Source organism: Camelus dromedarius, chromosome 1 (genome assembly GCF_036321535.1).
Source record: "Camelus dromedarius isolate mCamDro1 chromosome 1, mCamDro1.pat, whole genome shotgun sequence".
NCBI classification, from domain to species: Eukaryota; Metazoa; Chordata; class Mammalia; order Artiodactyla; family Camelidae; genus Camelus; species Camelus dromedarius.
Window position 1 is genome coordinate 43,757,003 of NC_087436.1, and position 13,564 is coordinate 43,770,566.

Genomic DNA, 13,564 nt, shown 5'->3' on the forward strand with positions numbered 1-13,564 from the left:
GGCAGTTCCGCCCGGGGCCTTGGCGGGCGGGCTAAACGTCGGGTCTTGATCTGGTGTGGTCGCGATTCGATGACGTCGCAGACTTCGCGGGAGAAATTCGAGGGTGAGTTTTGCGTAATAGACGGGTGAAGTGAGCTTTTTCCCGGGGTTTCCGGGGAGTGAGGGTGGATAGGCCAGGGGTTTGGGCTAGAAGCGGTGTCGCCGATTTGGCGTGACGCGACAAAGGAATTTGCTCCCTCAGAAGAGGACCGGTAAGGGTGCTGTGTGGAACCCCGATTCGGTCACAGCTTGTTCCGACTCCCTGTAATTATTGGCGTCTCGTCTTCACCGCCTTCCCCAGCTTTGCAATTCCCGTGTGAAAACCAGAGATAGTTTTGCTGTTTGTTTTTAGGACTGACAAAGAGTCAATTCTCCATTGTCATTTGGTTACACAGAATCATGGTAATTAGAATGTAGGCAAATAAGATGTGGGCTTCTTTTGGTTAGTTAGTTGGACTGGATGGTTTCTTAACAGGCTTTGGGGTTCATGACTCTTAAGCTTTTAAATCTGTGAACCATTTAGGGATTCGAAAGGTCCTTCTTGTTCCAAAACAGGAGGACCAAAAACATCTCGTAGTACTTAGCAGAATAATAGCTCATATTTTAGTGATAACATTGAATTTTATACACAAGTGTATAAAACACAATAATGTATGTGTATGTATTTGTGTGAAGATACGTATGTATTTCTGAATGTATGTAATTATTAAAGAACATCTGGGGTCTCCACGCCAAAGACTTAATATGCACATTAAGCTTTTACTCGTTAGCGGTGGATCAACACATAAATTTTTACAGATGTGGGTAGATTAAGACTTTCAGAAAGCTTTTTATATTTGCACCTCACTTAAATATATGATGCTAAAAACATTTTTTCTGTTCAATGGTTAAGGAAAGGGTGTTGACTCTCCTTTGGGAATAAGGGCTCATCTAAATATTTTAAGATCCAGTTAGCCTTTTCTTTTGAGGTTTAACGTTGCAGTCTAATTTACCAGTTATGAGAGTTTGGACCTTCTCAGTTCCTTTTAAATTGTAAATACTACAAGTAATATTTCTGACTTAGGAAAACAATGGGATTTATTTTGCAGTTCCTAAATAGCATCTAAGTGATTCTAAATTAGTAAATACTGGATTCCTAATCTGTAAATTGTGATGGTAATAACTACTTTTTAGGATTATGAAGCTGATAAATATATGTAAAAGATCTACTCCAATTTTTGCCTGACACAGTAGGTATTCAATAGTCACATAATGTTGTTTTTGTGAATATAAGCACAGAATTTAGACTGCTTAGTTTTGAATTCTGAATCTGTCATTTATTTACTCTATACTCTCAGGCAAATTTACCTATTATGCACCTCAGTTTCCTTTTTTGTAAATTGAATATAAAAAATAGTATCTATACCATAAGGTGTGAACATTGAAAGCATTTTAATAGTGTCTAGTGTATAATTGCACTGAAGAAGTAATAGCTGTTATTAAAGAGATCTGATGTTAATAATTGCCACATGCCAAGCACTGTGTTAACACCATGTAGTCTCATCTACATATATAGAATATCTAACCCATTCAGTGGCCAGAAGCAAGTTGCTGTAAAAGCAGCAGTGAGTGCTATGTTTTCCTGGACCTCTCTGTTATCTTCTTGGGGTTCATTAGACATCTAGCAATCCTGTGGGCTGGAGGGGAGGGATACAGGATATGGGTGTTACATTTCTAAAAGGCAGTGTCCCTACCTGTGAACTTTGTCGTGGGACAAGTATTCATATCTCACTTGCCTCCCCCTTTCCCTCTCCTTTCTCCATTCAGCAGCCAGAGCAATCTCTGTAAAACCCATGTCAGATTGTATAATCTTATTCTTAAAATCCTGCCTTAGCTTCATACTGTCTTTATAGAAAGTCCGAATGACTTAGCATAAAAGAGAAGTCCCTCTGAATCCTGTTATTGCTCATGTTTTCAGTCTTATCTCTCACAACTCACTATCTTACACTTGATTGTACTCCTTAGAGTTCCTTAATTATGCCTTGCTCTTTTCCACAGGCCTTTGTACATGTTAATTCCTATCTGGAATTATCTTCCCTGGCATTTTTCCTTGATTAATGGTTATTTCAATTAACAGCTTAGACATGGCTTTCAGGAAGCCTAGCTTGATGGCCTAGACCATGTTGGGTGCCCCTCTTGCCTTATTTAATTGCAATTACTGTTTATCACCCTACTCTACTGAAAATTCCTTGAGACAAGGAACAGTATTTTTGTTCATTTTAGTATCTCAGCCTAACACAATGTCTACACACAGTAAGTACTAAATATATGTAATTTACAAATAATATGTAGGTGGCCTTTTTTATATGTTTTATATGTATAAAGGAGTAATTTAACCCAGAATTACAAATTATAGCTTTATTGACACCCTTGCACACCTCCCCTGCAACCCACCCCAGATTTCAAACTTGAGCATGTATCACTATAACTTGCAGGACTTGTTAAATCATAGGCTGCTGGGACCCAACCCCAGATTTTCTGATTTAGTAGGTCAGGGTTGGGACCCAAGAATTTGAATTTCTAACTAGTTCCCAGCTGATGCTAATGCTGTTGTCCCAGGGATCAAGGGCAGTAGTTTAGGGGAAAAAAAAAATAATTTTCTTTGGCATCTCCATTTTTCAATTCACTGTCAGTGATTTTAGATTTCCAAATTTGCCTACAAAAACAATTTTATCCAATAGCGTAAGATAACTACAGTACTCACTGCAATGATATTGAAAAGGTTTTTCCTTGGAGAGGTATTATAATGTATAATTGGTCTTAGATACTGTGTTGTGTTAACTTCATGATGTAAAAGGAAAAATTTGAAATGCAAGTGGGCCATCTTGTGGTGACTGAAGCAATTCAGAAAAATGTTTAAAATTGAAGCTCTTTCTGTAAGGAACCAAGCAAGGGGGAAGAGGGGAGAAATCATATTTTCTGATACATATTATGGCATCTGAACAAAGGGTTTGCAGTCTGCTAATTATTTTATATATTGTACTTTTCTCTTTACTTGACAAATTCTTTTCCCACAGTGTGGTGTCAACTATTCTATTGTGTCCTCAGTGACAGATAATTTGATTACACCTGTGTTTACCTTGATAGTTACATAGTCTCGGAACGCTTAGATTCCTCACTCTGGTCAAGAGTTTTTGGGGAAAAATTGTATTTGATATTTAATCTTTTCATTAGGATTGAATATTCTTTGTCATTTTTGATTTTAGGTGGTATAAATAGTTGAATAACCACTGATAATTTTCTGGATCTGACTATATATAATTTCAGAAGGAACAATGGAACACCAAGAATTTATTGTAAGTCTTACCAGTTTTCACTGTTTCCTTTTTTCTTTCTTCCTTCCACAATTCACAAATATTTTTCTAGATTTAGCAAAACAAAACAAAACAAAACAACAAACCCAAAACTTAAAAGCAGCACACTCAGTTAAACTTGAATGTCAGATAAACAGTGAGTAATTTTTTAGTATAACTGTGTATGTCTCAAATATTGTCCTATATTCTATGTGGCAACCCTGTATTTTGCCTGCTGTTCATCTTGGTTATACAAAGTCCTTTGGAACAAATTCTTTGGAAGCTTGGGACTTCTTTCTCTTGAAGAACTGGCATGCCTCTTCTATGTAGATTAGTGGTCCTTACCCTGTTTGATCTTAGGACCCTTTCATACTCTTAAATTAAAATTATTGAGGATCCCAAAGAATTTTTGATTATGGGGCTATATCTATTGCTGTCTTTCATATTAGAAATTATAATGGAAGTTTTAAAAATGTTTATTAATTCACTAAAAAATAGTAAACCCGTTACATTTAACATAAATTATATTTTGTAATGAAAAGTTTATTGTTCAAAAATAGTAACAACAGAAAAAAGCATATTGTAAAGAGTAGCATTGCTGTACATTTTTGCCAAATCTCTTTAACATTTGACTTAATAGAAGACAGCTAGATTCTCCAATCTGCTTCTGCATTTAATCTGAAATTGAATCTTGCAGTATTGCACGTGTTTAACCATGGGAGCCTCCACCAAGCATGACCAAGGAACTGAGATTAAAAGGCAAATGACATCATGAAAATAGTTTTGAATTCACAGAACTCTGAAAAAACTCTTGAGGGGGACACCTCTAGGAGTCTCTGGACTCCTGGACCTTGAGAACTGTACAGTTTTTCCCATCCCACCAGTGACTAGGAAGCTCAAAATTATTTTGTTTGTCAGTTAACTTTTCAGTTTCTTCCTTAGGTTTTACCTCTCTTTTCCCCCTCCCTTGCCTTTTACTACCTGGTTTTTTTTTTTCCCCCATTGATGTTTTGTTGTTACTGTTATGATATCTGTGCTTTTATTTTGATAAAAGAGATCTTAAATATGTTTTGTATGTAGGAAGAGTATAAAAATATGTAACATTTAATACCTATAAATGGAGACCATTTCTTTCCTTTGTATTTTTGGAAATAAGGTACTATATACTCATCAAAAGATGAAGAAGTCAAAAGTGTGGCAAGACGGAATTCTAAAGATCACTCACTTAGGAAACAAAGTAAGTGCAAAGCAGTTGACTGCAGAGCCCAAGAGGGGTTCTTGCCTTTTGACTGAATATTAAAAAAAACTCTGTGGATGATAAAATCTTAGATATGTCCATAAACTGACATGTTGTGAAAACAGTTGTCAAATGATTCCCACATCACAATGATTAACTTGAATTACAAAATTTCAGTTAATACTATTTCATATATATTGATTTTTTTTATTTTTGAATTAGATTTTCTTTCTTTAGAAGCTTGTCAGGAATTTTGGCACATTTTTTCTTTGTAGATAGTAAGAGTTTAGCTATACAGAAAAAAATAACCTGTTAAAATATATTTCTAATACTGTAATGCTCACAGTGAAATGGTACATATAGAATTGACATACCATTTTAGAAGAGCTGCCAGTTTCTGAAATTATGTATAGAATTCTCTTCTATTTTTGGATTTTCCTTGAATCTGTTATTTTATCATATGATTCTGTCACCCTTGGGAGAATTATTTACTAGAATTATTACTTCTCTGTGGGTTTCTTTTCCCACCATTATCTCCAACTGCCAAATTTTATTGTTCTCTTACCAGTTCTCATGACCTTATTTAACATCCTTTTTCCTCAATTTTTCATAACACCTCTTGTTCATTAGATTTCTGTGACAACACACTCTCTTGATGTTATTTACTGACCACTTCTAAGTATTTTCTGTGGGCTCATTCTCTTCCCATACTTAAAATTTTTACTCAGGACTCAGGCATACGTGCTTCCGTAAAAAGACAAATCAATCTCTCTCTTTACTTGATACATTTAAAGCAATATGCCTGGTACATAGTAAGCACTTGATAGGTTTTTAAAAAAAAATCAAAACAGGGTGGTGGGAAAAATGGGTGAAGGAGGTCAAAAGGTACAAACTTCCACTTCCAAAATAAACAAGTCATGGTGCTATAATGTACAATATAGCAACTATAGTTAATAATACTGTATTATATATTTGAAAATTGCAGAGAGTAAATCTTAAAGTCTTCATCACAAGAAAAAGAATTTTTGTAACTACGGATGGTGATGGATGGTAGCTAGACTTATGATCATTTTGCAGTGCATACAAATATCAAATCATTGAGTTGTACACCTGGAAATTATATATATATCAAAAATATACCTTGATAAAATAAATAAATGACTAAAGCAGATTGCTCTCACTGTGGGTGGGCTTCATCCAATCAGTGGAAGGCCTAAATAGAAAAAAAAAGGAGAAAACTAGTTTTGCCTTAAGCTTTCAAGTTCAACTTATAAATCCTATTCAATTTATAAACCTAGTTTAGTTTAACTTCTAGTTGAGTCCTTGCTTAATATTTAATCAACTTTAGTTGAACAAGCTAGATACTTTTAAGCTAATTAATCCATTCACTGTCCAATGTGATCCTGTATTCTTTTATGTTGTTCCTATTCAGTTAAGGCCAAGTCTTTAAAATTTTATAGATTTTGTGTTATATTAATAAGATATATGATTAGATTCTGCCTGTCCTGCAAGTCTTCTAATACAGAATCACTGTATTAACCATATGCTAGTGGTATTATCCAATTTTATCTTCAACTCTAGCATATATTTATTGATATACCTCAACTGGTAGGTTATAAGAAAACAAAATAAATACAAGTTAGTCCCAGAGGTTTTGTGTGATCCAGAGAAGCCAATAATCTCATATCCTAAATAACACCTTTGTTTCCAAATCCAAGCCATTGCTTACACTGTTTCTCTTGCTAGTAATGCCTTTTCTCTATGTATTCAAATTCTGACTGTCAGGGTTATTCATCTTTAATTAAGTCATCATTCAACACACATATTTCTCTTATGTACTGGGAAAATTCAACTAAGATAATTTGGAAGCAATGTAGAAGAGCAGTTAAATGTCAAATAGACGTTAGCCTGAATCCTGCTCTTCACTTATCAGATGTTAATTAATCCATTCACTGTCCAATGTGATTCTTGGTAAGAAATCTGATTAAGGCACTACTCAGTACCCAACCCGCAGCCCTAAGGAAACATTTAGTCTACTTATTATCTCTACACATTTGCATATTCTGGCCTTTTCATATGGATGGGGTTATGGAATAAGTGGTCTTTAGTGAATGACTTTTTTAGCATGTTTTCAAGGTTCATCCATGTTGAAGGATGTATCAATACTTCATCCCTTTTTATTGCTGAACTAATATTCGATTGTATGGATGTATCACATCTTGTTTATCCATTGGTGATTAACTTTTGAGTTGTTTTTACTTTTTGGTATTATGAATAATGCTGCTGCGAACATTTGTTTGCAAGTTTTTGGGAAGACATGTTTTCATTTCTCTGTATGTATACCTAGGGGTGGAATTGCTGGATCATTTGGGAACTCTGTTTATCTTTTAAAGAACTGCCAACAGTTTTTCAAAGTGATGGAAACTAATATTTAAGGGACTAGTGGAGAAACCACTATGAAAAATGGCTAGAGAGACCCAAGGAGAAAGCCAGAAAATGATAATCACTTTAGCTTCTATTTTCTCCCATATCCCTCACATTCAACAAGTTTTATTCATTAAACTTCTTAAACAATTGTCATATCCCAGTGCTGATGACTTATTTCAAGCACTAAGTATCTCCTCGATCCTCCATACCATGCTGGTACAGTTATCTCTTTACTGATGATCTTTTTTCTTCATACTATTTCATATGTATTGATTTTTTGTTTTTGTTTTTGAGCTCATTCCAGTTCTGTTTTCTCCACAATCCCATCCCAAGATTCTCCTGGTAGGGATTAAGTTCTTGAATTTCTTGTATGTATGCTTTTGCTCTCTTGCACACAGTGAATGGATATTTAGTAAACATTTGCGATAGATGCACTTTCTAATCCAAGTTAACAAAGGGGGTAATCCTTTCGTTACATGATTTACTTGTATAACACTTTCTGATTTGCTTTTGAAGATGTTTAAGAAAAAAAGATGTCTCTTTTTTTAAAAACATTTTTAACGTTTGTTTTGTCTTAATACAGGCAATTTTATATGATGACAAAGGACAGTGTTTGGAGAGTATATTTCTTAAGTGCCCTGAGGTATTTTAATGTACCTATCTTTTAAGTTACTGTTAAAAAATCTTATTTCCTTTATAAATATTGTTAAGTAGTATAGTAATAATGGTACTAATACTAATAATTATAGCTATTAAGTATTGAACATTTATTATTAGCCAGACTCTGCTAAAAGCTTTTAGATCTTGTTTTATTTAATGTTTATAAACCCTGTGATTTTTGTAGACTAGGAGTGTAGTACAAAAGGTTAAGTAACTTGCCCAGGTTCAGAGTTATAGTGGTAGGGCTGGGATTTGAACCCAGAAAGTATCCAACTCTATTATGTGGTTTTGATAAGGAGAGAACTACAGTGGGATATATTTTGTGAAATTATCCTATTTAAAATATTTTCTCAAATAGCCTATTTTCCTTTGTTGGAAAAGGAAGGAAACGGAACTAAAGGGAACTAAAGGTATAAAGAATAAGAATATTAGAGTTGTTTGTTCTGGTTTCATTTCCCACTTTCACATACTTCCTACCTATCCTAACCTTTCTGTATTTAACTTACACACTGTAAAATGTAGACTTTAGCCAGACTTTACTGGGTTAGTCTGACAATTATAAATAGCTTATGTTAAGTGCCTAGCAGTTTAGTACGGTGATGCTAAAAGTATTAAAATGCGTATTTCTATTATCATTGTGTTGATTTTGGCCATGTTACTTAATCTATTTAAAAATTTTATATGACATGAATAGTGGTTGTGGAATTTTTATACTTATTGAAAGAGGGTCTATGAGAAATGCTATTTTATTTGATGCTTATTTAGTGGTAACAACTGCTGTTATTATTTTGTTTAAAATTATTCATGAGTAAAGATTAAGTATTTTATCTATGATAATACACAGATTTTGTGTTGTAAACTAGATTGATAATCTTATTTTTATGCTACAGTCAGGAAGGTGGCAAGTACTATATTTTGTTTTTTAAGGTGATTAAAAATGCTTTTTTTGGATATGATTATTTAAGTAACAATTTATAATACTTTAGTGATAATTATGAGCATGTATCCAATTCACATTAATTTATAAAAATATATAACTTATTATTTAATAGCTTTAATTTTTAAAAATTACATTTAGTTTTATGGATTCTAAATGAAGTCCTTGAGAGGAGACATATTTTTCTTGCTTGTCTTTGTATCCCCCATGTATAACAAAAGTCCTCGTATACATCCCTAATGTGTATTGATGAATAAACAAATTAGTGACTTTTTTGTTGTTGTATTACTTTTTTTGTGCTTGTTGATAGTTAACTAGTGCATAGTAATAAAATTCATTCAACAACTATTTATTGAATATCCATTATGTCCTTGCTTGTGCCAGTAGCTTATTAGAACACATAGATAATCAGATAATTAGATGTATATGATTCTGACATTTATTCTTTAAAATTTAGGTGAAACCTGGAGATGATTTAGAAAGTGATCGTTACTTAATCACAGTCGAAGAGGTTAAAGTTGCTGGAAGCATAGATATTAAACAGGATGTTAGTAAAGAAGCACCAGCGGTAAATTCAAAGAGGTTTTTATCTTCTGGCCAGTCCCTTGGATGTCAGCCTTCTGGTTTGAAAAGGAAGTTTACTGTAAGTTTCTCTGTTGAAAATAATAAATCAATGTATGTTTACAAAATTGTTTAAAGAAGTAGTGAATTTTGAAGGTTCTGTGTTGTGTTATTAAAACAGTATTTTGTAGTATATGGTTAGCTAGAAAGGAAGAAAAACCTAATTAGAATAATCTTAATACAGATGAGTGTTTGCATTTTAACTTAGTAAATTTTATATTTTAATTATTACTTTACCTTGTGAAACGTACACTTTTTTATTTAGTTCTTTTCACATTTTCTTTGTAGTTTATGAAATAGCTAATAACTGTTTAATATTTTTAGGGTTTTCAAGGACCACATCAAGTGCCAAAGAAAATGGTTATTTCAGAAAATGGTGAATCAGCTGCTTTACTTGAGGCTAAGAAACCTGGCCCTATTTTTCTTTCTCCATTCTACAGTACACCTCCTTTGTTTTCTACTGTTGGCAAGGAAGATATAAATAATATGACAACAGACCATGGGAACATTGTCTCTTATAAGAACAGAGAAAGAAATGGCATACCTTTTTCTTCTGTTGTCTCTACACCATCCTTTGAGATTAACCCAGAAATGCTATGTGAAGAAAATTATCTTTGTTCTCCTGTCAGTTCTGTAAATAAGCATTCAGATTCTTTACTGACCAACGAGCCCATGAAAAGAGAGAGTTTGGTATCTCACTATTCAGGAGTTTCACAAAACATTAGAAGCAAAGCCCAGATATTAGCTCTGTTGAAGTCCAAGCCAATTAGTACGTCTAAGGAACTAAATTCTGAGATTACAAGACATTTCCCTCAGATAAAACCACAAGGAAGTTTAAAAATTCCTACTAAGTCAGAGTGCTTAATTGAACAGGAAGAGGATGCTGAGGTGAAAAGCACAGAAAGTTTATACCACCACTATCAATCAGAAAATGCCATGAGAAATAAAAGCCGGTGGGCCATATATTTATCTTCACAGAGTTCAACTATGCATTCTTCTTCAGTAGAAGGGAATGATACAGAAAAAAACCCGGAGGCCCAGGGAGGTAATATAAATTTAAATTCGAAAGACCTTTTTGTGCAAAAAAGGATACAGTTCTTTGAAACAAGTGCTGAAAAGGGAAAAAAGTATAATGAAGACAAGCCAGTAGATGATAATGATCAACCCTGGGATCAAGAAGTAAAATTAGAAACTCCTTCATTCTGTGAAAGCTGCAATTTACCAGTTACCTGTAGCAATGTAGAAAATGATGGCTTATTAGAATCTGACGTTCCAGAAAATAATAAAATGCCTGTTAATCACAAGTACCAGATGGATATAAAAGAATCAATTCTCAGAGAAAAGGCTCAGGAGATAAATATACATGGAACACCAGAAAGGGCATATAAACATCTACAAATTGAATCTAGTAACAATTCTGGGATCTCTGATGACATTACTGATACGTTTTCTAAAAGTAATACTGATAATGAAAACCTTAGTAGTATTCATGAACCTGTGAATAATGTAGCACAACCACTTGTGGAGGTAACTTTTAATCTGAACAATTTTGAAACCAGTGACACTGAGGAGGAGTCACAGGAAAGCAATAAAATCTCCCAGGATTCAGAGGGTTGGGTAAAGGAAACTTTGGTTCATGACAGCATTTCAAGATGTGAGAATGTAAGCGGTAACAAAGTTGACAGTGAACACTTGCCTCTCTCAGTGCCTATTGGGGGCAAACTTTCAGAGACATTTCCTATGAAAGAGATTCTACCATCACAGTTTTGTGATAAAACTTGTGTAGGCTTTGACATGGGACCTTGGAAAGCTGGAAACACTGGAAAAGAAATAAAAGAAGAGTGTAATGACACATTAAGCTATTTTGACTCATCTTTCGAGTGGACTGATGATGTATGCATAGGTAATAATGAAGACACTAGTGAATCTATCCAAAAAGTCAGAGTTAACTATGATTTTGCTTCACACCCAAATAAATCTATAGGTATAAACACAGATTTACATAGTCCTCAGTTTTTAAACATATCCAGTAATCAGAATCCTGAAAACAGCCTGTTTTCAGAAAAGGCTCAGCCTCAGCCTTTTTTTGTGGGAAGTGACTTAGACAAAAATACTGAACAGGTTTTACCATTAACCTCTAGCAGTGACAACAGTATCCGACTATTAAATGCGAATCAGAATCACTCTGAAGAATGTATTGCACTTGGTAAATCACATAGTCACGTTTCCAATTCTTCGTTTTATCCTCTGGGGAAAAAGCATCCTATTTCCAAAGACACAGAAGCACATGTTCCTGAATCTGAAGATTTGGGAAGGAGTAGAGGTTTACAGCAGGATGCTACTGAAGTGGGAACTGTTGGAGAAGGCAAACAATATGGGAATAATCCTAGAAATTCTTCAGAACTTTCTGGATTAGTAAATAACATTTTCCTATTAAAATCATTGTCTGAACACAGTACGGCTTTAGAAGGCTTGGAAATACTGAAAAGGAAAAATAACTCCTTTAAACAACAAGGAACCCAGCAGACATATGAGCCAGGTAGCAATCCTGAAGGTTAAAATGGCATGTCTGTTTCGGATTGTTCTCTTTATAGTTCAGAGGATAAGAAGATAGATACTTGGTCTGGAGGCTACATTGAAGAATTACATAGTATTTAATATTTAAATAGGCAATACATATACTTGGTAAAACCAATTCTAATAGAGGATACTGTAGTGAAAAGTAAGTCTCCTTCCTACCACAGTTCTTTAGTCTACTCATAATTAGCCACGCTCTGCCTCCAGGGTATCCTTCCAAAATATGTTGAGCGTATGTATATAGGCACATATAAGTGAATATATATATATATGTATGTATGTGGTTGTGTGTGTGTGTGTGTGATAATTCATGATATGATACATTTTTGTACATGTGCCAGGAGATAACTTTTTTAAGAAAAAAATCATAATTTCATACTGGTATCTCTCATGTCAATTCTTAACCGCAGGGTTCCTCTTTCCTTCATTCCATTAATTGTGTTTCTTTAGTCTTACAGTGGAAAGAGCCCTGGGGCCCAACATCAGTGTATTTACTACCTCAATTCTACAGTGCACACCAAATGGTTTCCAGGTTGTTAAACCATTATCACTAGTAGCAAAAACCAAATTTCCTTGGAGTTTTGTTTTTCTTTGTTTTGGGTTTTGTTTTTGTTTTTCATTTTTGGAATTTTTTTTTTTTGCTTTGGTTTTTTTTTTTTTTTTTTTTGGCAGGGGGAGGGGGTTTGTTTTTAAGAGTATGCCCTGAGACTACAGAGTTGGATTATTATGTTCCAAAGTTACTGAGTTACCTTTTATCTCTTGGTATGATTATGTTACCATTTTATATAAACATAGTTAAGTTCGTTGTTTAGTTTATATTCCATGAGGGCTTTTTTGCCATCCTTGTCGATTTGTTTTTCTCGGATTCCTTCCTTATGTCTTTTATCCTATCACTGCCAACCTGCTGTAGGCAACCAATATATCATACCTGTGATTTGCAGGGGATGGTTTTCTAAAAAATAAGCAGCTCCATATATAAATTCTTTCTCCTCATTCAACGTAAGTTATCATATTCTATATATTCTTTAGCACCGTGCTTCTTTTTGCCTAATATATCCTGGAAATCACTTCATATCAATTCATATGACTTACCTTCATTTTGTTTGTTTTTAGCCATATAATTTTATTGTGTCGATGAACCATCATTTATGCAACGAGTCTCCAATATTTTGCTATTGCAAATGTCACAAAAGTAACCTTATATATCTGTATTTATGTAACTATATGGGCTTTTTGCATGTTGTTGGAGGTGTGTCTTCAGGGCAAATTCCTAGCAGTAGGGTTGTTAGATAAATGTATGTCTTTGTTAGATACTTCAAAATTCCCTCGAAGGAATCATACCATTTCTCACTCTCACCAGTAACATGCGAGAATGCCTGTTTCTTTATAGCATTGCCAATCAAGTGTGTTGCCAAGCTTTTGAATTTTTACCAATCTAATAGGTGAGAAATGAGAGTGTATTTTAAGTTTGTATTTCTATTACTACAAGTGAAATTGAGCTTTTCATATGCTTCAGCATCATTGGTTCTTTTTTGTGAACTGTCTGCTCTACCCTTTTGTCCAGTGTTTTAATGGTTGTTGATCTTTTTGTTCTCTTTGATTTGTAAGGGTTCTTTATAGGTTAGAGATATCAACCCTTTTTCTATAGTACCTGTTGCAGATATTTTCTTTCAGTATGTCATTGATTGGTATTTTGACTTGGCTTATAGTATGTTGCCAACAGCATTTTTTAAA

General features: G+C 34.0%; 1 protein-coding gene across 6 annotated transcripts in view; it reads left to right on the forward strand.

Annotated features, from left to right (window-relative positions):
• Window positions 1–11: 11 nt before the first annotated feature.
• ZGRF1 (zinc finger GRF-type containing 1) overlaps window positions 12–13,564 on the forward strand; it is a 58,673-nt gene continuing 45,120 nt past the window's right edge. For 3 of the 6 annotated variants that reach the window (XM_031467390.2, XM_031467386.2, XM_031467388.2), the window contains exons 1-6: window positions 14–103; window positions 3,285–3,374; window positions 4,528–4,608; window positions 7,619–7,678; window positions 9,090–9,275; window positions 9,578–11,792. In XM_031467390.2, coding sequence (XP_031323250.1) covers window positions 3,354–3,374; window positions 4,528–4,608; window positions 7,619–7,678; window positions 9,090–9,275; window positions 9,578–11,792 — 2,563 coding nt within the window. In that variant the 5' untranslated portion in view covers window positions 14–103; window positions 3,285–3,353. The other 3 variants (XM_031467403.2, XM_031467393.2, XM_031467387.2) reach the window with 3 other exon arrangements.